Source organism: Brassica oleracea, chromosome C8 (genome assembly GCF_000695525.1).
Source record: "Brassica oleracea var. oleracea cultivar TO1000 chromosome C8, BOL, whole genome shotgun sequence".
Classification (NCBI taxonomy): Eukaryota; Viridiplantae; Streptophyta; class Magnoliopsida; order Brassicales; family Brassicaceae; genus Brassica; species Brassica oleracea.
The window spans coordinates 3,569,654-3,595,307 of record NC_027755.1 but is presented as its reverse complement, the minus strand read 5'-3'; the positions used below and the strand labels follow the sequence as shown (position 1 = coordinate 3,595,307).

Genomic DNA, 25,654 nt, shown 5'->3' with positions numbered 1-25,654 from the left:
TGCAAGAATAAGAAGTTAAAAACATGTAAATTCACAAGATATCAGTCTCAAATTCCTCTTCACTTCCTCTCCACTTCCTCTCTATTTCGTAGCAATGGTAAGTCTCTCTAATTCCTCTCTAATTTGATTAGTTTATGCTAGATTAGGTGGTTAGTGTATGAGATTTAGATAGGTTTACGGATTTTATGTTAATTAGTGTTGATTAGGTGGGTAGTGTAGGAAATTTAGATAGGTTTATAGAATTTGTTAATTACTGTTGAAGTTAATTTTAAAAATTAATTTTTTTTTCCAGACGATTCGAACGAACATACATACTTCCCATTACAGAGAGATGTTCAGTGAGTCTGGTAGTCGTTTAGACCCATCTTCTTCAGCTCCCGGTTCTTCTTCAGCTCCCGATTCTTCAGGTCCGGAGACTGTCCCCGAGACTCAATCTTCTCAGACAGTCTCTCGGTCGCCTTCTTCTAGTGCACCTCATGTGCCTCTTCCGATGGCTCTTCCTGTGCCTCCTCCGATGGCTCCTCCGATGCCCGCCGAGATTCATCCCGATTTGATGGTGCCTCCGAGTGCTTCTTACTCGTAGTACACTGTCGAAGACCTTCTTCGTCAGCCATGCAGAGAAGGTTTACCAGTCATAGACTCCGACCGACCGGAAAAAACTTTGTGGTATGTTACATTAATTTTTTTTCAATTCTTTTGAAATTCATTTATAACATTAATAAATAATTTATACTTTAAATTTGTTTTTTCAGGTTTGGGGTTGACAATTGTCTTCCATCAGACATAACCGACACGATCAAAGGTAACTTCTCCATACCACATCTGAACTGGAGAAAGATGCCGATCTACGTCAGAAAGACGTGGCTCAAAATTTTCGCTGTAAGTTACTTTTAATTAATTATATGTACTTTTATTTTTTCATGATTTATATATATTTTTTTAAACTAATTATTAATTTATTTTTTTTTGCAGCAAAAATATCATTTGTCCATGGGGGTCACTGAGAGGGTGAGGAAACAGTTTTACGCGAAGGCGAAAGTTCGCTTGTTGGACACAGTCTCTAACTGGAAGGGTGACTGGATCGTGAAGGGATATGAACGTGGCAAACCCGCTGAGCTCACCACGGATGTGTGGGATGGCCTCATCCGTTATTGGCGGGATCCTAAGTCCATCAGAATCACCCAGTCTTGCTCTGTCTCCCGTAACACGGTAGATGAGCACGGCCACGGGCCGATGTTTCACTCTACGCGCCAAAAACCCCACGTCGGTGTTCGTTTGGAAATATTTAATTAAATTTTTAATATATATATATATATATATATATATGTATATTCTAACTTTCATAAATATTTTTAGGCTAAAGGGACGGGACAACTCCCGTCTCTTATGCAACTTTACGAGAGGACCCACAAGAATAAGGCGGGCCAATTTCTAGATGGCAAGTCCGAGCAAATCTTCAACGACTTGGTTGCTCAGGTTGACGACCGCCAGACCCAGCTGACCCAACAGTCCACCGACGGATTACCCGTCACCTTATCCACACATGAAGTGGATAAGATTTACGAGGAGGTAAATTTTTTAAAATTTTAATTTTTTTTTATTATTCATTTAATTTAACTTTAAATTTTTACTAACAATATTTATTTTTTTTGTTTTTAAGGTGGTCCCTAAGAAAAAGGGACATATGTTGGGGATTGGTTCCGTCAACGATGTTCCGTGAGCGACATCGTCTTATGCTCAGACTCGGGAAAATGAAGTCACTGCGCTGCGTTGAGAGTCCGAGCAGCTGCGTAGAGAGTCCGCTCAGATGCGTAATGAGATGGACTCGACGCGATCTGCGTTCACAGCTCGTATGGGTGGACTCGAGGGCTTCTTGGACGTTGTAGCGGCCACAAATGCGGAATGGGAGTCCTTGTTGAGGAACTTGCGACGACAAAATCCCATTCCAGGCGAGTCATCATCCGATACACATCCCGAGGCAAATGTAGAGAGGAGGAGTGATTGGCGATGAACGACTCTTAGTTTTTTTTTCGGTTGTTGAATTATAAATTCAAAACTTATTTATATATAAAATATTTTGGTATTGATTTTTGTTTTAAATTTTTAATTTTATTAATAAATAAAATAATTTTAATTATTTTTTAAAATTATATTTTTAAATTCTGTAAAATAAAATAACGAAGTAAATTCGTAGCTAATTTACGACCTATTTACGTCGAAACTTTACGAGGAAATGACGAGAAAAAGTAAACGAGTATTTTACGTGGAAACATTTACGAGGATATTACGAGGAAAGATAAACGAGTACTTTACGAGGAAATACTTTCGTGGTTGTTACCTGTACTTTACGAGGAAAATCTTTCGAGATATTTACGTGTAGTTTACGAGGAACACGTTTCGAGGTATTTACGAGGAAATCTAGCGACCTCCTTACGTGGAATATATACGTGGTCTTTACGACGAAATTATTACTTCATCTTTACGAAAAAATATTTTTCTCGCTAATTTACGACGAACTAGCGTGGAAATATGTGTTACGACGAACGAGTAACGACGAAACGTGTTTCCTCGCTAATTCCTCGTAAAGCCTCTTTTACGACGAACTCACGAGGAAAACCGCCCTCGTTAAACTTATGTTTTCTTGTAGTGGTAACCTGAGAGAATTTTTTTCTCAACAAATAATAGGAATCCTAAATAACACTTATAGAATTTATTATTAAAAAAAATGAGTACTGGACGACATATACGTGCATATGTTAGACAAATATCATAACTAGGTCTCATAAATTTTCAACCAACAAAATGAAGAATCTACCTAAACAAAATATATAATACCCTCAGAAAATAAGGTCTATATAAAAAAACGTATATTAAATACTTTTGTTTTTATCATAAACGCATATGTAGTACTGGTATCTCAATGAAACCTGAAAACTAGTAAAAATTACTTACAAAATAAAATATAAACTCAAACAATAAAATACATCACATTCCGCGCAGACCGACCTACGCGACCTTAGTATTTAATATTTGAGTGATACATAATTTATAATTTTTCATGATTTTTTGTATGGACAATCAATATGCAGTAACAACATTAATCTGCATTAGTTCAAATTGAATTAGAATTACATTTAGTGCTGTATTAAAATCATATAATAAAAAAATTGTTTGAGTCCATCATTTTGGCTACGAGTCTGTTCTATAGTTCCACCAGTTATTATGACTAAATTTCTTTCAAAATAATTGATTTGATAAGCTTTGTTACATATTATAAAAACAAAATTCATAACATAAATATTTTATAAATTCTCTCATTGTGGGAACCTAAATGGAGAAAGCAACACACACAACTGAGCAGAATAAGAAACATCTAAACAAGGGTAACAAGAGGCCTACTTTTGCCTCATGGTCTTCATGACATTAGCAAACTGTCCTACCACAGCTTGGTCCTCTGGATCAAGGGTTATAATAATGTTTCGTGGGTTTTGGTGAGTGTGTTGGCTTTATGCGTACGGATTCCATGTAAACCATCCTAAAGATGTACTAACTATACTAACTGTTGGAACTAAGATTTTGACAAAAACAGAAGTCTAAAATGAACCACTAAGCCTTTATATGAAGGTGAAGCTCGTAGGCTTACAAGCAAATGAGAAATGTAACCAGTAATCCAAATACAAAAGCTTTCGGGAAAAAGTAACCAAATATAAAATAGACGGACTAGGTAAGTGAAAGCCCCTGTGTCTTTGTAGCACGTAATAGCAGGTGCTGCATCCCGACTTTTAAGCCCTGTTGGTAAAAATTCACAAAAACACAGTGAGATGAAAAAAATGATAGACAATATACTACTATTTTGAAATTCAATCAAAAATTCAAACCTGAAACCAAGTGTAGAAGTGCAAGTCAGTGACTTTGAGGCGGCTCGGTTCATCCACGTGAATGTTAAAGCTTTGACTTTGATCTACATAGCCTCCACGACCAGCAGCCATCTTGACCAATGTTCTTTTTTTAACTTCCCAAGAAGTTCTGAGTTGAATTGCAGGATGGAACGAAGCGAAATCTCAGACTTTAGGAATATGACAAAAAAAATAAAAAAACTAAGCATTATACCTGTAAATCGCTTTCAGGTCATCAGGTATCTCATGGATATTTCCTACGAACCATTCTCATTAATGAGAACCTTTTTCATTTTGGGAGTCCAAAGTCCTATTTTAGTTAAATCGTGAAGAAGATGTCTGTTCACGATTGTGAATTCACCACTGAGCAAGCGAAAGACACATAATGAGTAAACAGTTACAAAAATGTACTTACCAGGTCATATGATTTTAATATACAAACCTTAACCCTCCGTTGTTGATGTTTGATGCACAAGGCTCCAAACCTTTGTTGTTCCCAGCCAATGATACCAAAAGAGAGTTCCTCACACCATTCTTTGATATCATATCCCTAAGAAAATCCCAGTCCCAACGGTCTGATGGAGTCGCATTCCACATGTCAGGTTGAAGAATCCCCTACACGCTATCCACAATCAGACATTATGAAGGTAAGTAAATAAATACGAGATGACATGCATACCTTGCTCATGGGACTTCGTTTATATGTCTCATACGTGCCATCTCTTGCAGAAAGCTCTGAGGATGCTTTGAGAGCATGGTAGTATATGGTTTCAAATATATCCGTATTCAGTTGTAGGGCCTGAGCAACAACTTAAACTGTGCTTAGAACAGAACAGATAAAACAAAAAAACGTTGATCATTAGGGCAGAGGAGGCTACCTCTGGAGAATCAAATGGCATTCCAAGGAGGATAAAGACGTCTGCAAGACCTTGTACACCAATACCAATAGGCCTACGACGCATGTTCGAAGTTTTTGCACTCTCTAGAGGATAGTAATTTGCGTCTATTATCTTATCGAGATCATTAGTAACACTAGCAGTTACCTGGCCACACAAAAAACATTTGTTAGGGATATTAGGTCAAAGATCCGTTGAGAATCTGATTTTAGGTCAAATGAAGCAAAAGGAAGGTTAGCATCTGTCTGACCTTGGCTAAGCTGTGAAAATCAAAGTAACGATTCTTTGAGCCTAGGCTGCCGGCAAGCTCAGATGGATGAGAGTCCACTGGAATATCCTGTTGTGAGAAAAAAGAATGTTAGTTAGAGCTACTATCCTGAGTGAATAATAATAATAAAAGGAAACTTAGAGAACCCGCAACCAATTTCTTCTAACTCACTTTATCCCTAACAAATCTTGGCAAAACAATCAATGCAAGATTGCACACAGCTGTTTCTGTTGGACTGCTGTATTGAATAACTCCACCGCATAAGCCGGATGAGGTTATGGTACCAAGATTTTGCTGATTGTTTTTTCTGTTGCATGAATCCTAAAATTGAAACATTACGAACCAGTGGCTATATGACTAATAACATATAGCTACAGAATCTCATATATGTTACTTACCTTGAAAAGCATGTATGGCATTCCTGTTTCTAGCTGGGATGTCACGATTTCATTCCAAAGCTCAAATGCTTTAAAGACCTTCTTTGCCTTTCCCTAAAGACATGGAGAAACATAAGAAGCAGAGCATATATGTGTATGAAATAGGGACTCACCTCTCTTTCATACTTTGTGTACAGTCTCTCAAATTCCGATCCCCAGCAATCTGCCAGACCTGGAGCTTCACTAGGAAAAAACAGAGACCACTGCCCATCCCCATGGACTCTCTCCATAAAAAGATCTGGAACCCAGAGGGCATAAAAAAAGTCTCTAGCCCTGTGCTCCTCCTGCATTAAAAAAAGTGTATATGGACGCAGGCAAACCACATCTGAGGATAACATGGTCAATTATCTTGGTACCTTTCCGTGGTCTAGAAACTCAGAGATATCAGCATGCCATGGCTCCAGGTATACTGTAAAGCCTCCTTCACCTAGTGCAACAATATATATGAGATGAAGACTGAAGATGAGGAAAGGTAAGATGTACAATTCCCCTTACCTCCTCCTCCTTGATCAAGAAAACGAGAAGTAGCTTTGAAAACATCCAGCATTGGAGAGATTCCCTTTATGCCAGGGATGTTATGAAAAGAAACACCGATACTGCCTGCAGATGTGCGTAGAACAGCACACTCTTTGACTGTATTGTATATGCCCTTGATGCTATCATCTTTCATGCAGATAAGAAAGGAGCTGCTCAACTGCACAATTCAATAGAAGATGAGATATAAAACATTGAAGAACAATAAAGCTCTAGATATATATAGGTATTTTTACTTGAGGCCTTGGCGAGCCTGCGTTTAAAAGAGCAGGAGATGCATGAGTGAACAATCTCTGAGACATCAAATGGTAAGTTTTGATTGCAGACTCAATATCTCCCAAATGGATGCCAACAGCAACCCTCATCAACATGTGCTGAGGCCTTTCAACGACTTTCCCTTGGACTTTCAAGAGGTACGATCTCTCAAGCATCTTAAATTCAAAGTAATCATACTCAAAATCACGATCATATACCATCTCCCTGTCCAGACGTTTAGCATTCTGAGATTGAAACGAATGAACAATTCAGTAATATACAAAATAAAAATACATTCTGAGAGCTTAATTATTAGTGTACCTCCGAAACTATCGAAAATACATTCTCAGCTATTAGGACATCTCGATCCCTACTCCATTTTTTTCTCTAAAATGGAGTAAAAGTGATTATGGAGTAAAAAATGCTCCAACCCAACCCCATATTTCACTCCATAATGAAGTTTACTCCATAAATGGAGTAATCTATTTTTTTTTTTGTTCATCACTCCATTATAGAGTGGGAAATGGAGTAGGATTGGAGCAATTTTACTCTATTTTCACTTTTACTCCATTTTGGAAGAAAAAATGGTGTTTTACATTGGAGATGCTTTTAGAGAAGCATTCAGTCCCGATTCCTCGTTGACATAATTGACATGTAAGCAACCCTGAAAAACATATAAACTCAAATCAATGATACACCCAAATCCAAACAAAAATTAAATTAAATTATAAGCTGGACACTCACGTCTCAGAAAATGATTTCTCGGTGTTCTTGTGTAGATTTGAGACAGCAATCCTTGCAGCCAGCTGAAAAAACAAGAAAAAACATTACAATTTATGCAAGTATCAGGGCAAGAATTCTAACTGTCCTCAGGAATGCCTAGAATCAATATACTTACGGAGGCATAATCAGGATGGTTACAAGCCATGGAAGCAGCAGTCTCAGCAGCCAACTCGTCAACTTGACTCGTGGTGATTCCGTCATAGACACGAGCATAAACTTCACGAGCTACGAGGATAATGTCACAGCGGTAACTGCTAATAGCTAAGTTTCTTAAGTCGCGCAGTAATCTTATCCAAGTGAAGAGTCTCCACCCATCCATCGCGCTTCACTACGTGCATATTCTTTTGGAGGCAGATAAAACACTTGTAGCTCAGAGAAACAAAATAACAATGATATATAGATACATACCAAAGGATTAGTTTAATTTTCTTACCAAAGCTTTAGCACATTCTGGCATCTTGCTAGAAATAAAAAAGATGATCGCTACTCGATCGGGAAGAATCACCAACCGCTTTTCTTGTCTTCAGTTCACGAGCTTCTACAAGGAAGATGATCGCAGCTCCAAATCGAAAGCTCCAGAAGACGATAGCATGTGCTACTAGAAGAGAGATTATAAGTTATTGGTTACAACATATCTCTGATAATATTATTGGTTATGTTCGTTAGATAATGTGATTACGAGAACCTAAATTATTTAGGAATCATGATTATCTGAAGTATAACAAATCAGGAATCACCCAAATGGGCCTAAATAAATTCTAGTACAACACGATTTCACCCGTAAAATGGAGAAAATCTTAATAGAAAACCTAAACAATTCAAGAATCATGATTATTTGAAATATAACTACTAAAATAAAGGGAATTTGCACTCCGTATACACCAATAACTTCATAAATTTGCGGAGATGGAAAGGTAAATTATTGAAGATTTTTTTTTGGACCAAAATTTGACAAGATATGAATATCGATGGAATCAACTTGTATTATTCATTAGCCTTTAGGCTTGTATATATACAATCGGATTGACTTGGACAATAGGAAAAGATCAAAAGGAAATCTACAATGAGGCAAATATACATATGTGTATCTTTACTTTTATGAATATCGATAACTTCCTTAATACTCCCTGTCAAGTTGGAGCAGGAGCATGCAAGTTTCGAATGCCCAACTTGAGATGAAATGAATCAAACTTCTTTCGACCCAACGCCTTTGTCAGGATGTCAGCTAGTTGTTCTTTTGTAGGAATATAAGACGCCTTGACCGTACCATCCAACATGTAATCACGAACACGATGACAATCGAGGTCGATATGCTTTGTACGCTCATGAAAAACTGGATTAGAACTAATATGCAATGCAGCTTTGTTGTCACAATGGAGAGTCATCGGAGCAGTGTGATCAATTCCAATTTCGTATAGTAAGGATTTAATCCACCGCAACTCCTTACATATTGCTGCCATAGCTCGATATTCAGCTTCAGCTGAAGAACACGAAACAGTCTTCTGCTTCTTTGTTTTCCAGGAAATAGGAGAATCGCCAAACTGAACAATCCAGCCAGTAAGAGATCGTCGAGACAGTGGACAGCTTGCCCAATCAGCGTCACACCATCCAGTAACATGTAGAGGAGAATCAGAATGCAAAAGAATTCCTTGACCAATTGTACCCTTTAAAAATCGCACCACCTTCAGCGCAGCATGCCAATGTTCTTCACAAGGTTTTTGCATAAACTGAGATAAGACATGAATCGAATAAGCCAAATCCGGACGTGTTGAAGCCAAGTAGACCAGTCTGCCAACTAAGCGGCGATACGGCAATGGATCATCAAGAAGCGGGCTTTCCGTGAGAGCTAATTTGTGATTCTGATCAATAGGAGAGCCAGATGGTTTGCATCCTAAAAGACCAGTTTCTGTAACAATATCAAGTGAGTATTTACGCTGACAAAGATAAATCCCAGAAGGGCTACGAGCAATTTCCAATCTAAGAAAATATTTTGCAATGCCCAGATCCTTCATATGAAAGCAAGTAGAGAGATACTCCTTAAAGACTTTAATGGCAGACGGAGAATTACCCGATATGATTAGGTCATCCACATAAACCAAAATTTGGAGAGAGATGCCGCCATGATGAAAGACAAACAAGGAATAATCCGATCTTGTTTGCTTAAAGCCATATTTTATAAGAGCATCCGCGAGTTTCGAGAACCAACACTGTGGTGATTGTTTAAGCCAGTAAATGGATTTTCGAAAACGACAAACACGGTTATAACCTGGTCGAGAAAAACCTGGTGGAGGTTTCATGTACACCTCTTCTTCTAGATCCCCATGAAGAAAAGCATTATGAACGTCCATTTGATGAACTTCATAATTTCTCTTGGCAGTAATGTCAAGAATAAGACGAATCGTGGTCATCTTAGCAACAGGTGAAAATGTGTCTTTATAGTCAAGACCTTCCTTTTGATGATTCCCAAGAGCCACAACACGAGCCTTGCATCGCTCTATTGTACCATCAGCTTTGAATTTCACACGAAAAACCCATTGACTCAGTTTGCTATGCAATACTTCAAATGGCGTTTTCCCTTTAAGCACTTGGGATGGTGTCCTATTGATCAGATACGCAGCATTAAGAACACACTCTCCCCAGAATTCAACTGGTAAGTTGCCTTGAAATCGCAAAGCTCGAGCAACGTTAAGGATATGGCGATGTTTGCGCTCAACCCGACCATTCTGTTGTGGGGTATGTACGCATGAAGTTTCATGAATGATTCCTTGCTCTTGAAAGAACCGAGACATACACATGAACTCCGTACCGTTATCACTACGGATCGTCTTGACTTTCTTTGAAAAATGGCGTGTAACCATAGACAGAAAATTCCGTAGTTGTTGAGCAACATTCGTCTTGTCGGGAAGAAGATACAACCAGACTGCTCTAGAACAATCATCAACAATTGTCAAGAAGTAACGATATCCACAGAATGCTGGTGTACGATACGGACCCCATAAATCGCAATGAATCAAATCAAAAACTTCTTTTGCATTAATCAAAGAATCTTGAAAACATTGTCTAGTTTGTTTTGCGCGGAAGCAAATGTCACAACTGTCATGTAAAAGCGATAAACTACTACTAGATAAACCACTGATGCCAGGAACTTTCCAAAGTACACGAGAAGAAGGATGGCCCAAACGACGATGCCAGAGAGTAGTGTCAGCGGAAGCTTCATCAACAGCAGGTTCGACAGTAGTCTGATTTGATGTCACAGTCTCAATCTCGTGAAAACGGTACAGTCCCTCTCCCTCACGATCACCCACTCCAATCAGCATCCTCGTAGTGCGGTCCTGTATTATCAACAAACGATCCGTGATTTCTCCCACAATATGATTATCAGTGGCCAACTGACCAAAAGAGATCAAATTAGTATGCAAGCCAGGAACAAGATAAACATTTTTCAAACACAAGTAAGGTGTAAGAAACACAGTTCCCCGCTGTGATGAGGGAACTAGTTCACCGGCAGGCTGTTTGACAAAGACAGGAGAGATAGGATGAATGTCCTGAAGTAAGTCAGATTGTCCTGTCATATGGTGAGTAGCACCAGTGTCAAAAATCCACGTAACACTGCCATTCTTACCACTCAAACGATCACTGATATTGGCAGAGGAAAACATCTTTTGGACTGTACGCCACTGAGCATCTGAGACACCAGCTAATCCTTCTCGATCAACATCAGTAATAGGAAAAGCAGAGCTCGTAGAGGCTGAATTTGCAGAAATGATTTGAGCATTGTTTGCTTTTGGTGTGAATCCATGACCACGTCCAGACGGAGCTTTATTCTTACGTGGTTTGTCTTCCCACCACTCAGGATAGCCAATGATTTTGAAACAGCCTGATACTTCATGTCCTGAGCGTCCGCAACCTGTGCAAACACGGGAAGGATCTCGATTTACAGGAATGAAGCGGGATGCGTCACGATTCTGTGAGAATCCTCCGGTACGAGAATCATCACGAGGAAGAGAGTGTGAGGATGCAGAGATCTGTGACGCAAAACTCATAACTTCAGCATCTTTAACCACGCCTGATCTTATAGTTTCGTTCTGAACTATAGTTTGATAGACTGTATCGAGATCAGGAAGAGGGGAGATGGCACATATCTGAGAACACACCACTCCATGAACAGCATCATCAAAACCAGAAAGAAAGTCATGAACCTTCAAGACTTCGAGTTCCTTTTCACGGGCAGTGTTAAGTTCACACTCACATTTATTACAGCTGCATCTTTTGGAGTTGGTGCACTCTGCAATACCATCCCACAGTTTGGTCAATCGACCAAAATAATCGTCTACGCTAGTTCCTTGTTGCTTGCAAGTAGCGGGCTGATTTCGAAGTTGTTGCAGTCGAGCTCCACTTTTGATTGAGAAATGTTTCTGAATGATGTCCCACAAGTCTTTCGCAACCTCACGGGTAGATTTTGTTGAACGAATCTTAGGTTCAATGGTAAGTTTGATCCATCCAACCAGTAGATGGTTATTGGCGGTCCAGTCTTCAAGATAAGGAGATCCAGCCGCAGGTTTAGGAATGGTTCCGTCAATGAAACCAAACTTCTTTCGACTGCTCAAAGCCATTCGAAAATTAATAGCCCATTCATCATAGTTGAGACCATTGAGAAGTGGCTGAGATATGATTGCTCCAGGGTTGTCACCGGACGTCAAATCGTATGGTGAGATGGTTTTTCTTTTCGAATTTCCTTCAGTAGTTGTGATAGACATCGTGAAGGGTTAAGTAGGAAAGGATGCTCTGCAACTTGAATGAGAAAACAGAGTGTAGCAGATGAGAATGCTCTGTTTCTTGCGTGAGAAAACAGAGGTGAAATTGATGTAAGAGAGAAGACAAAGGACAATTTAGGGTTCCTAGATCTACTGCTCTGATACCATGACAAGAGATGAATATCGATGGAATCAACTTGTATTATTCATTAGCCTTTAGGCTTGTATATATACAATCGGATTGCCTTGGACAATAGGAAAAGATCAAAAGGAAATCTACAATAAGGCAAATATACATATGTGTATCTTTACTTTTATGAATATCGATAACTTCCTTAATAAAATTCTTCTTCTACTAGAAATGAAACCTATCAAAACTTGATTTTACATATGCATCTAGACAAAAAAAAAAAAAATCTGCTCCACAATCATTCAACAACGCTTCATTTTCACCACCAAAATCTCTGAAAATTCTTTTTCTTTTGTCATTTACATCAAAAGATGAGTGATCAAGACGACACGTCTCATCCACCATCAAAATCACCAATTAACACGGATCTAGGACAAGCTCTCTGCACATCTCGATCCAGCTTTTGGTAACTATATTTTTTTATAAAAACAACACATGTCAGTTTAGCTGGATAACATGTTTATTATCTTTGTGTTAAAGTTTATTAGAAAATTTTTGGCTTCCTTTCTACTGATATGGTCACTTTAAATATAAGTATGTTACAACTATTTTGTATTGAGTGTGCTAAATTTTTCAATTATTATATGGTGATATCTATAATAAGTTTAAAACGTTAATATAATATATCAAATGGAAATGCTACAATAATATGATAATTAGCCAGCCAACATAAATATTTAATGGGTGGATAATATATGTTTTTGTATTTATCTCCTATGCTTTTATTTTGAATAGTTTTCGCTTTCTAACAGTTTTGTTGTCATTTGCAGAACGTGAAGTACATCAACTATATATTGTTGATCTTGCAAATTATGCTTCGAATAGAATGTCATATGTGTGGAGGCAAAGTGGGTTTGATGGTCCATCCGGAGATCAGTCATAGGTGGTAGCTACGATCAGTGCCGTCTTAACCAATATAATAACCTTGGGCGAAATACGGAATATAGACCTTTTTATAAATATTCTCTATATTTTTTCTTCATTGCATTTCTTATAACTTAAGCTCTAAGAACATCTTCAATGCAATACTCCATTTTTTGCACTATAATGATACAACACCAAAATAGAGTTAGATTTTGCTCCAATATATTACTTCATTTTTTACGCCAAAACGAATATTTTAGAATGATCCAACATTTTTTTTTGTCATCAATGATCCTACTTTTATTTAATTAATAATTTTTACTAATACCTTCTACTTATGAAAATTATCAATTAACTCCAACTATCTATATTTACAGAACTTCCATAAAAAATAATTCATTTAAATTAAACATTTATTATTAAAAACTACAATAATATATATAAGATATCATATTTTGGTTCAATAATGAGCATTGAAATATTTTTCACAAATGGTAAATTGGTGCATTTCATAATGAATATTGAGCTTCTTTATCTTTGATTTAACTAAATCGAAGAAGAAAAGTTTAAAATCGGTCATTTTCATCGTTTGGACGATACTTCACTGATCTTGGCGGAGAGAAAAAGAGAGAGATTTGTGAGGTATGAATTGAGTTATTACATATTTAGAAATATTAGTTTTTGTTGTGATAATTTAGGTCCTTTAACACGAAAATATATTTGCAATTTCATCTCCCCTAGACACTAAGGCACAAAGGGTGTTGGTCATAATATATGAAGCAAACCAGATGAATAATAAAGAAAACTTGTCGCATTATGAGTTAACTGCCATTTACAAATAATATTAAGATTAGATGTTCTTATAAAGTTTTATCCATCTAACAACCATGTCAATTGCATGTAGGAGAGCTAATATTATGTTTAACTGAATGCATACCTCCTCACTATAAAACTTAAGCCCTAAATGCTAAATCCAAGGGATAAACTTAAATCCTAAAATCAAACCCTAAACCCTAAACCTTAAGGATAAACCTTAAACTCTAACCTTAAACCCTAAAACCAAATGATAAATATTAAGCTCAATTGATAAACCCTAAACCCAAATTCATAAGATAAACGCTAAAAACTAAACTCAAACCTAATAGAAAACACTAAACCCAAATGATAAAACCTCAAGTCTAAACCCAGATAACCCAAATTATCCGGATATCATTATTGTTAGTTGGTTTTTTGATCAATGGTCGGGTATTAATTATAGATCCCAAACCAAATATTATACATGTAACACAATATTATCTCCTCATCATATAATTGAAAATGTGTGTTAGCCAGTTAAAAGTTTCTGAACCCAATTGCGTTACATGTCTTATTCGCTTTGAGTTATTCATCAAACATCACGTTATCTACTCAAACAATCTTTGGGTTGATATCTATAGTGATAACCGATCACTAATCGAAAAAACAACCAACAATATTGATTTCTGGATATCTAGTATACATTACTTAACATATTGGATATGAACAATCTGATTAATGTAGCTTATCTGTTATATCATTCAAGTTTAAAGTAGTATTAGTCGTCCAATATATATGTTAACTGGATATTATTATTTTTACCCTTTTAATGGTTGTTGCGATTTATTGTTTAGGATTTATATTACTATGGGATTAAAATTTACAATTTGGTGTTTAGGGTTTATCCTTTGGATACATGGTTAGCGTTCACCCTTTGGAATTGAGTTTATATTTGGTTTAGGGTTTTGTGTTTATCCTTTTTGGATTTAGTGTTTATCATATGGGGTTTGTGTATAGAGTCATCCTTTGGGTTTAGGGTTTAGGGTTTAAGGTTACGGTTTCCCTTTTGAAGTAGGATTTATCTTTGGGTTTAGGGTTTATTATCTTTCCTTTCGATTTAGTGTTTATAATATGGTTTGGGTTTAGGTTTAGGTTTATCCTTTGGATATAAGATTAAGGTTCACCTCTTGGAGTAGGATTTATCTTTGGATTTAGGATTTAGTGTTTATTCCATGGGTTTAGTGTTTATTATATGGGTTTGGATTTAAGGTTTATTTTTTGGGTTTAGGGTTATCTCTTGAATTTTGGGTTTAGGGCTTATCCTTTTGGTTTAAAGTTTATCACTTGGGTTTAGGTTTATCCTATGGGTTTGGGTTTATGGTTTAAGATTAGCGTGTTTAGTTTATCATTTTGGTATATTGTCTAATGTTTAGAATTTCGGTTGGGTTTTAGGTTTAAGGTTTAGCGTGTGGAGATAATAATTGATTTTAACAATTATTGAGATAATTAATTGACCACTACTGTAAATCACCAATAACAATTAGAGATAACCTAATAATTGGTATTACTTTAACATAATCCGTAGGCTGGATCGTGACACATTCATGTTGTATCATTTTAGTTTTAAAATGTTTTATCATTATTTGAGTTAGCATAATATGAATATATAAACAATCATATTTTCATTATAGTTAATCAAATATGAATACATAAACAAACACCTGTCATATCACAAAACAATATTCACACCCATTTAATATTTGGCTACAGTTTTGAATTTTAGATTCTTATTCGATTTAGCTGACTACTTTTTATTTCTAATAAATTAAAGAGAAATTATTTAGAATGGTTCAAATTATACATAATGACTAGAATCTATATATATATATATATATATATATATATATATATATATACATATATATAAACATGTTTACTCTCTCCAGCTTGAGACCTGTCGGATGCCACGTCAGAAAGTCGGCTTCTGTAGGCGCGACACGTGTCCCGTCTTTACGTATTAGGGTTTATTTTTGCTTCTTCTCCGCCATTTGAGAATGAGACAGAACCACAGTTCTGAGAGATGTTTCAGCTTCTTATTATCAATCTCTACCAGTTACAGATTCCCCATCTTAAATTCCTTCTTAAATCATCATCCACGATCTACCTTGAATGCGAGCTTCTTCGTGCAAGGCGGTGGGATTTTCAGTTTTCAATTGCAAGTTGTGAGCTTTCAGTATCTTGTAGATTGATTTTTTTCCTTTATGTGTGATTTGTGAACATTAGCTACTGAGGATCTTGGTAAGTTGGATAGGGAGATTAAGTTGACTGAATCCATTCTCGAAAGCAAAGTATTTCTCCATAAATCTTTGCTTTGCTTGCTATGTTACATTTTTAATTTTGATACTAAAATTACACAAAAATAACTACGTTACAGAATCTATAAATCCAGAAAACTAATACGGAGTAGAGAGCATCAATGGTTGCTCAGTTTGCTGCAGAAACCACCTTAAGAAGGGTTCATGTCGGCACATAAATATGATGACACGCCTTCTATTGAACTCATCCTTGCTCTAGAAGCTGAGCTTAAGCTTGCACGATCAGAGGTATTTTAATTCCTCTACATAAGTTTAATTGTTTGCATAGGATATATAAAATTTATCACGACACTGATACACTGCTTTGTTTCTGCGTAGATTGGGAAACTTCAAGAAACAATCGGTCTTTGGATCGTCTCACTAGCTCAAAATAAAATTTGTGAAAGAAAAATGAAAAGTGGGAATTTGATTGAAGTAAGATGTCTTCCAAAAGTTGTGATACATGCTGACTTTCTTTATTTTCCAGGTTGGATTGTAATCAATTGTAGAAACTAGGTATATTATTTCTTCAGAAAATTATTTCTATTATATAAAATTAACCATGTGAATATGATACAGTAAAAAATATATTTCAGTATATACTTCATAAGTTTTGTTTTCTTTCATATTTCAGAATACTGTGACATTCTTTAGTGTGTACAATATAAGTTAATATAGTTTTCCAATGGTTAATTATATTCTGAAGAAGACAAAATAACAAAAAAAAAAAATTTAAATATAACTATAACTATAAATCATTAAATAAAAAATAAAAAAAAGAAAAAAGAAAAAAGAAAAAATATTATTTATAAAAATATACAATATAAGTTTTTTAATAATAATGTTTATATACACGATAGTGTTCTCTTTTCGTAATTTCGTTGTGGAATTTGGACTTTTAAATTATTTGAGCAAATGATTTTTCTTTTTGTTCACACTAACTTAAACATAAACACATAATTAGTAGTGTTTATATGCAAATAGTTTAATCTTTTGTATCTTTTTGGAATTTGAGCTTTTTAACTATTCAGGCAAGTGGTTTTTATTTTTGCTCACACTAAGTTGAACATAAAAAACATTCCTCACAATACTCTCACAGTATTCTCTAAGGTTCTTTGTACATTGTTTCGTGTTTTGTTTATTTGCCCATGATATTTATTTTGAATTATCTAGCCTCAAATGAAACTTTAGCCTAAAATAAATAATTGGCAAAATTAAATGTGTTAGTTTAAAAAAAAAACTAAATGTGTTACAATTTCTTATAAGATACCAAAATCATAAATGTAAAATAAAACTTAAAAACATACTAAACTATTGTAATGAAAATATTAAGCTAAAGTATAATTATTATTAAATTTCTTACAATCATATCAACTAATGTGAAAGTATGTTGTAAAAGTTATTAGAAAATTACAAATGATAGTTAATCTCTTTCTTGAAACAAATAAAAAAGACAAAAAAACATCAATTATGGATCAACTTAACCCACTCGAAGAACAACCCAATACATTATTCAAAATTTATAATTAACTTAAATATAATGTACAGTGCAAGTATTACATATTTTTCTTATAAGTTTAACAAATTTAGGTATATAATCTGCGTAAATTCTTTATTAGGAAATAAAAATAGTCTAGACCATTCATAGGAAATATACCCATAACCCCATTATTCATAGACCATTGAATTCTATATTAATCATATGAATTGTGATTTCATCCTTATAAAGATCATCAAATTATGCCAAAACAATTTAAATATAAAGAACGAAAGAAAACATAAATATCCATTAAAACACACAGACACTGTAATGTCATTCTCTGCTACTTTGTTATACTGTACAGACAACTATAGATTACAAAATATATATTGATACATTACATGTTGAGTACGCGCAGGTTTTCTCTAGTAACTCATAAAATTTTGTATTTACTAGAATAATTCATAAGGTAAATGAAAATACCAAAAAACCAACCTTACTTTTATTATTTATAAAATTGCCACTGAAATTTATTAATAGGAAATATTTAATTATTTCTCAAAACAAATCCCCTTCGTTAAGATGGTTGTAGTCACGAAGGCGATGAAAGCAAATCAGTCCTTTTTTCTCACTTCTCTGACGACTTCTCCTTCGTCACATCCGCCTTCCATTTCGTCACCTACACCCCAGCTCGCCGTCGTACAATAGGAATCAACCCTAAGTCCAATATCACCTCTGTCAAATCCGGATTTGAATCGACCATAACTGAAACTTGAAACTGTAACTCCTAAATCTATGCAATTCTAAGTTGTTATTAAATGTTCTTAACATGTATTGTTTGGTTCAGTGCTGGCTCAACAGGGAGGGCGAAGAGCGCAGTCGTCCGGGGCCCGTCCTAAAATCCAATAAATTCAATAACAAAAAGGGCCCATATTTTTTTATTTTTCTTTTACAGCAAGGGCCCATAATCTTAAGGTTAATTAATTATTAGGTGTAAAACTATTTTTGCCCAAGGGTCTAATGCAATACTAAGCTGGCCCTGGTTTGGTTCCTGGTTTGGTTGAATATGAAATCTTTGTGCTTCTCGTAGGTTAATCTTTATACACATCAGGTGAAGCTTTGCGACTTTGGTAGCGCTAAAGTTCTGATATAGCATCTATGACGAATAAGAGATATGTTTATTTTGTTTTTTCATATGCAATAAACTATACGCTGTTTTTATACTGAACGTAACCTTTTTAGCGTTGACACTTTGTAACAGGTGAAAGGCGAACCAAACATCTCATATATCTGCTCTCGTTACTACAGAGCACCTGAACTTATATTTGGAGTTACAGAATACACAACAGCTATTGACATATGGTCTGCAGGGTGTGTTCTTGCTGAATTTCTCCTTGGCCAGGTACTTTGACTGTCCACAATTTTTTATCCTTTGTGAATCGTTGAATAATGTCTCTAAAGTTTTACAAAACTTTGGCTGGGTAGCCTCTGTTTCCAGGTGAGAGTGGAGTCGACCAACTAGTCGAGATTATTAAGGTACTTCAACTTGGTCATTGATTGAAATTTACCATTTTGATTGTGTGCTTACTTACCAAGAAATCAGTATATGTTGGAATTGTGTGAGTTCATGTCCAACTCTATATTGTCCGATTAGTACGATATTGTCCACTTTGGGCCTTAGAGGCAAGCCCGCATTGATTTATTTTTTTGGTTTTCTTCCCAAAATGCCTCGTACTATTAGAGTTGGACAGCTCTTTATATATTAGACTCTCTTTGTCTAATTTTCCAATGTGGGACTTAGTTTGTTATATCACATTCTCTCCTTCAAACTAAGGATCACATTCATCTTGTGTCCCACAACTGACTTCCAGGATCTTTTGACTTGATCTCTGCCACACACACCTCCCAATCCTAACTCGATGGGTCCCGTTCCTACTCGAAGGGTATTTTGGTCTTCTTGCAGATTTCTCGTCAACCGCTCTGATACCAATTGTTGGAATTGTGTGAGCCCATGTCCAACTTTATATTGTCCGATTAATACGATATTGTCCACTTTGGGTCTTAGAGGCAAGCCCGCATGGATTTACTTTTTTGGTTTTCTTCCCAAAAGACCTCGTACTAATAGAGTTAAACAGCTCTTTATATATTAGACTCTCTTTGTCTAATTCTCCAATGGGGGACTTAGTTGGTTATATCATAGTATATAATTTTTTCACGTCACATATGCAATACTATAATTGGTTAATTCGATAACTTGTTGGTTGTAGATGGAGGAATTAGTTCACCCGTTCTTGGATGAGCTACGTGATCCCAACACACGTTTACGTAATGTCGTCTCTCTCTTCAACTTTAAACCTCAAGGTTTGCCAAATATATAGAAAGAGAACACGTATTTGTTTAGTTTCCATTGTTACTATATAAAAAAAAGATATTATTAAAGTGTTTAGAGCTGTTGTCCAAGTTTACACCTGACCACGCCCGAAAGCAAGTTCCTTCCTCGGTGGTCTCCAGCTGACTTTTTTTTTTTTTTTTTGCCAAAATGTGAATTTTCATATTAACGAAGCAGGATTGTAAAGATACAATAGTTTTTAAACATTCTAGAATTTTCCTTGGCAAAAATAATAAAACCAAGGCTCGGTCTAGTCAAAAGAGCTTCCAGATGAATGGAAGTGGCTGGTGTTGTTACTCAAAAGCGAGCCAATCTTGCATTAGGCCGCTGAATTTCCGTTGGTGCCGATGTCCCAGAATGATGTCTCGAACTTGGCGGTCTATGATCTTGAACACTTGGGCTGGATTTGAGTTGTTGTTGTCATGAAGTCTTTTGTTCCTTGCAATCCAGATATTGTAGATTGTTGCTTGGGAGACCAGACGTTTAAGGAGCCTAGAGCAGTGTGAGCTTCTTAGCTTAAACCACTCCGAGAAGGCCGTCCATGTGTGGAAAGCTAGCTGTCTTACGCCCAACCTTCGCAGGACCATATTCCAGAGTTGCTCTGACCAATTGCATCTCAGGAAAACATGGTATCTGTTTTCAACCATCGAGTTACATAGACAGTAGCAAAGAGGAACTTGTAAGCCCCAACTTACCAATCTTTCCCTTGTAGGGAGACGATCGTACTGAGCAACCCAGTGAGTGAAAGCTTGTCGTGGTACAGCACCTTTAAACCAGACGGATGCAGCCCAATCTGTTACCTGCTCGCCTGGACGGAGTACCTCCCAAGTCTCCTTTGTTGAGAAACCTTTGGTCTTGGACCCTTCAATCTCCCAGTAGTAAGAGTCTTCATTGGTTGGATCTTGAGATGGTTGGGGCAAGTTGATAGTGGTAAGATGAATTTGGAGCTCCTCTGCAGCAGGAGAGCGCGCTCCCCTAAGGCGCCAACCTTCCTCTACATAAACATCTGAGACAACTACATTTATTGGAACAGAAAACTCAAGAGGACCCCTGAGACCAAAACGCTTAATCAAAGGCCCTAGAGGAGTCCAATGATCCCACCAGAAACTGATAGTTGCACCGTTACCCAGTTCAGCCCGCAGGAACAGAGCTGCAAGAGGTCTCAGTTTTAATAGACTGCTCCATGTCCAGGATGTCGCCTTTTTCTCATCAATCTCCCGAAAGTTCCTACCAGACATTTTGTTTTCTTTTATCCAATCAGCCCAGAGCGAGTCAGTACTATCAAACAGCCTCCAAATCAACTTCAGACAAAATGTTTTGTTCCACAAGCCGAAATCACGAAGGCCTAATCCCCCTTCACGTTTTGGTAGGCAGACTGTGGTCCATGAAATTTTGACGTTAGCGTTTCCTGTGATCTTACCACTCCACAGAAACTTTGAGCATAGGGACTGGATTTGCTTCAAACACCCTTTCGGTAATAAGAATGCAGATGTCCAAAAGTTGATGGTACCGTAGATAACAGAGGATAATAGTTGTTTTCTTCCTGCAAAAGATAGAGCCTTAGTGGACCATGCAGTGAAACAGCCCTTAAGCTTATCAAGCAGAGGTCTATAATTGGTAATCTGGAGCTTCCTGTGCATCAGTGGCAGCCCCAAATACCTTATAGGTAATGAACCAAGTGTGAATCCTAGACTTGCCAAGTCGTTAGATTCATTCTGGTTCAGACCTTCCGTGTATAGTTCCGTCTATGCTCTGTTCATTGTTAGTCCAGACCAGCTTGCGAAAGAATCGAAAGTCCTTGCAATTGCTTTCATCTGCGAACGCTAGATGTGTGACACTCGGTGAGGAGGCTTTTGGATGATACCCAATAGATCCATCACTGAACTTCCCGCGTAGCATCTGGGAAAATACTTCAAGAGCTAAGAGAAAAAGATATGGTGAGAGGGGGTCACCTTGTCTTAGTCCTTTAGTGCCCTTGAAATAACCACAGAGTTCACCGTTTATTGCAACCGAGAAACGTGTTGTCGTGATACACTGCTCTATTAGTTTCCTGAACATAGGAGGGAAATCCATTGCCTCGAGAGTGTTGAAGATGAAGCTCCAGTTAAGCGTATCAAAAGCCTTTCGAAGATCTACTTTAGGCATGCAACGCTTTGAGATTGCCTTCCAGTTATAACCCTTCACAAGCTCAGTGGCGAGCAGGACATTTACTACAAGCAAACGACCTGGTATGAAGGCAGACTGGGCATTAGAGATGAGCCTTGGGAGGACCTGCTTTAGGCGGTTTGCAAGAAGCTTTGACGCCACTTTATAGACTGAATTGCAACAAGAGATCGGCCGGAAGTCAGAGATCTTGCAAGCATTCGTTTTCTTCGGGACTAAAGTGAGAATAGTGGAGTTCCATTGCTGCAGTAATTGCCCTGTCTGAAGGAACTCGCCTACTGCCTTGATCATATCTGCCCCAACAATGTCCCAATGTGCGGTAAAAAACTCCCCCGGGTAACCATCAGGCCCTGGTGCCTTATTTTTAGGGAGAGACATGAACGCCAGCTTGATCTCCTGAGCACTGAAAGGCGCCTCAAGGAGAGAAATTGAGAACGAGTCACATTTGATTGGTACCAATGCTGCAATATCTTGCTGGGACGAGATTGTCGGGACCGAAATACCTCCGAGCATGTCCTGATAGTGGCTTACAGCATGGGCTTTTATGGCATCGAGATCGTCAATGATAATATCATTATCATCCATAAAGAAAACAATCTGGTTCTGGTCTCTTCTTGCCTTTATAATCTATGGTAGAAAACCGTATTGGCATCACCTAGAGTCGTCCACTGTATCCGAGAGCGCTGTCTGAGAAACGACACTACAAGAAAACGTTTCTATAACAACGAAGATTTACGAGGAAATTATTTCCTCGTAAATTTACATGGCGTTTACAACGAAATTACGAGGAGTCCAAAATTCATCGTAAACTCGATGTAACTTTACAACGAAACAGTTGCGTCGTAAAGTCAATGTAAGTTTACGACGAAAGTACGTGGAAAGATAAATTCGTCGTAACCGTTACATCGACATTACAACGAAACATGTTATCATTATATTTAGGTGAAAACGTGTATTCTATGTGCTTTAACTTAACTAATTTTGTTGTCAAGTGGTTGTAAGTTCATGTAAAATCGTTGTTATATCCATGTAAAACATTCTTTGTAAAATCCATGTAAAACATTCCGTGTAAAATCGTTGTTATATTTCACCTACCAAAATCGAAAATTTCTCAATATATATGTCATTTTCCACAACTCTCTTCCTCACAACACAAATGAAAAAAAAAATCAGGAAATAAAAATTTTCAAAACAAAATCTGAGAAAAAAATGGCCGGTGGCGGTAGTATTTACGAGTTACGGAGTTGGATGTATTTGCACAAAGATTCCGACGGGAGGGTGACGAACGCATTTCTGAGCGGGCTAGAGACATTCATGCACCAGGCAGGCTGTACACCGATCACGCATGAAAGCGGTAAGAAGTTCTGCCCCTGTCAGAAATGCAAGAATTCAAAATTTGCACGTAGTGAAACTGTATAGAAGCATTTAGTAAACAGAGGATTTACACCACAGTACTACATTTGGTATCAACATGGAGAGGGTTATGGGGGAAATGAAGCTAGTAGTAGTAATAATAATTTTGAGGATGGTCATCATAGTGAAGAACCGAATCATTTGCATAATGAATATAATTATCATTAGGAGGAGCAGATGGTAGATCATGATAGGGTTCAAGATATGATTAGTGATGCATTTTTAGAAACAACTACAACAATAGCTGATGGAACTGGAAATGTAGAAGAACCTAATTTGGATGCAAAAAGGTTTTAAGAAATGCTAGATGCTGCAAATCAACCAATCTACACTGGTTGTAGAGAAGGTCTATCTAAATTGTCTCTAGCAGCTAGGATGATGAATATTAAAACGGATCATAATTTACCTGAGAATTGCATGGATGCATGGGCGGAGTTGTTTAAAGAGTATTTGCCAGAAGACAACGTGTCTGCCGAATCTTATTATGAGATTAAGAAATTGGTTTATAGTCTTGGGTTGCCTTCGGAGATGATTGATGTTTGCATCGACAACTGCATGATCTACTGGAAAGAAGATGACAAGTTAGAAGAGTGTCGATTCTGCAAAAAACCACGATTCAAACCGCAAGGCCGTGGGAGGAATAGGATACCGTACCAAAGGATGTGGTACCTACCAATTACAGACAGATTGAAAAGATTATATCAATATGAGAGGACTGCTGCATCGATGAGGTGGCATGCGGAACAAACATGGAACATGTCCAGAGAGATGGTGAGGTTGCACATCCATCAGACGCAAGAGCGTGGAAACATTTCAACAAGGTACATGCAGATTTTGCTACAAATATTCGGAATGTCTATCTTGGGTTATGCACCGATGGATTTCGTCCATTTGGAATGTCTGGTAGACAATATTGTTTGTGACCAGTCATTCTTACGCCGTACAATTTACCGCCGGATATGTGCATGGAACAAGAATTTCTATTTTTGACCATATTAATCCCTGGGCCGAAGCATCCAAAACGGTCTCTTGATGTTTTTCTTCAACCGTTGATAGAAGACCTAAAGCAATTGTGGTCAGAAGGGGTGAGGACGTACGATTGTTCCTTGAAAAACAATTTTACGATGCGAGCAGCTCTACTGTGGACGATAAGTGATTTCCCTGCTTATGGGATGTTGTCTAGCTGGACAACACATGGAAGCTCCATATTCTCTTGGATCGACAGATGCATTTCAACTGAAGAATGGTAGGAAGAGTTGTTGGTTTGATTGTCATCGTCGCTTTCTTCCACTTTCCCATCCGTACAGAAGAAATAAGACATTGTTTCGGCACAAACAAGTTGTCAGAGACAGTCCTCCTCCATATCTCACCGGCCAGCAGATTGAAGCGGACATTGATTATTATGGAGCTCAGGAAACAGTTAAGGTTGGAGGAAACTGGCATGTTCCTGGAAATATGCCTGATGGGTATGGTGTCTCTCACAATTGGCATAAGAAGAGTATATTTTGGGAGCTACCCTATTGGAAGGATCTTCTCTTACCCCAAAATCTAGATGTCATGCATATTGAGAAGAACTTTTTTGAGAACATCATGAATACAATACTTAACGCCCTGTGAAGACAAAAGATAACAAGAAGTCAAGGATGGACTTACCTGATATTTGCTCAAGAAGTGAGTTACATATCAAGAGCAATGGAAACGTTCATGTTCCCATCTTCCGTTTGTCAGCAGAAGCCAAAACAACTTTGTTTGACTGGGTTGCATCAGAAGTTAAGTTTCCTAATTGTTATGTTTCAAATCTGTCAAGATGTGTTGAACGAGGTCAAAAGTTCTCCGGAATGAAGAGTCATGATTGTCATGTGTTTATGCAACGACTACTTCCATTTGCTTTTGCCGAGCTCCTTCCAGTAAATGTCCATGAAGCACTTGCAGGTAATTATAAATTTATAATATATACACATATGTTATGAATTGTTATTAATTTGATTATATTTGCAATATACAGCCATCAGAGCATTCTTCAGAGATCTTAGCACACGTACGTTCAAGGAAGAAGTCATCGAACAACTTCATTAGAACATTCCGATCATATTGTGCTATCTGGAGAAGATATTTCCTCTTTCATTTTTTGATGTCATGGAGCATCTAGTTGTCCACCTACCATATGAAGCATTGCTTCGTGG

General features: G+C 37.1%; 1 protein-coding gene and 1 pseudogene across 1 annotated transcript; one reads left to right on the top strand and one right to left on the bottom strand.

The window, feature by feature from the left end:
- Positions 1-3,705: 3,705 nt before the first annotated feature.
- On the bottom strand, positions 3,706-7,407 carry LOC106310729 (annotated as a pseudogene).
- Positions 7,408-16,191: 8,784 nt separating this feature from the next.
- On the top strand, positions 16,192-20,401 carry LOC106308481 (glycogen synthase kinase-3 homolog MsK-2-like). The gene is made up of 5 exons (XM_013745643.1): positions 16,192-16,275; positions 18,768-18,908; positions 18,992-19,042; positions 19,774-19,867; positions 20,346-20,401. Exons 1-5 carry the CDS (start codon positions 16,192-16,194, stop codon positions 20,399-20,401), a joined length of 426 nt encoding a protein of 141 aa, XP_013601097.1.
- Positions 20,402-25,654: the final 5,253 nt, after the last annotated feature.

What these genes read in the sequence shown, in the direction of transcription:
- LOC106308481 (XM_013745643.1), top strand. Translation starts at nt 16,192, where the DNA reads ATGTCGGCACATAAATATGATGACACGCCTTCTATTGAACTCATCCTT. An exon ending in CTGAATTTCTCCTTGGCCAG is followed by an intron (nt 18,909 to 18,991) that starts GTACTTTGACTG and finishes TTGGCTGGGTAG; the next exon opens with CCTCTGTTTCCAGGTGAGAG. An exon ending in AACTAGTCGAGATTATTAAG is followed by an intron (nt 19,043 to 19,773) that starts GTACTTCAACTT and finishes TGTTGGTTGTAG; the next exon opens with ATGGAGGAATTAGTTCACCC.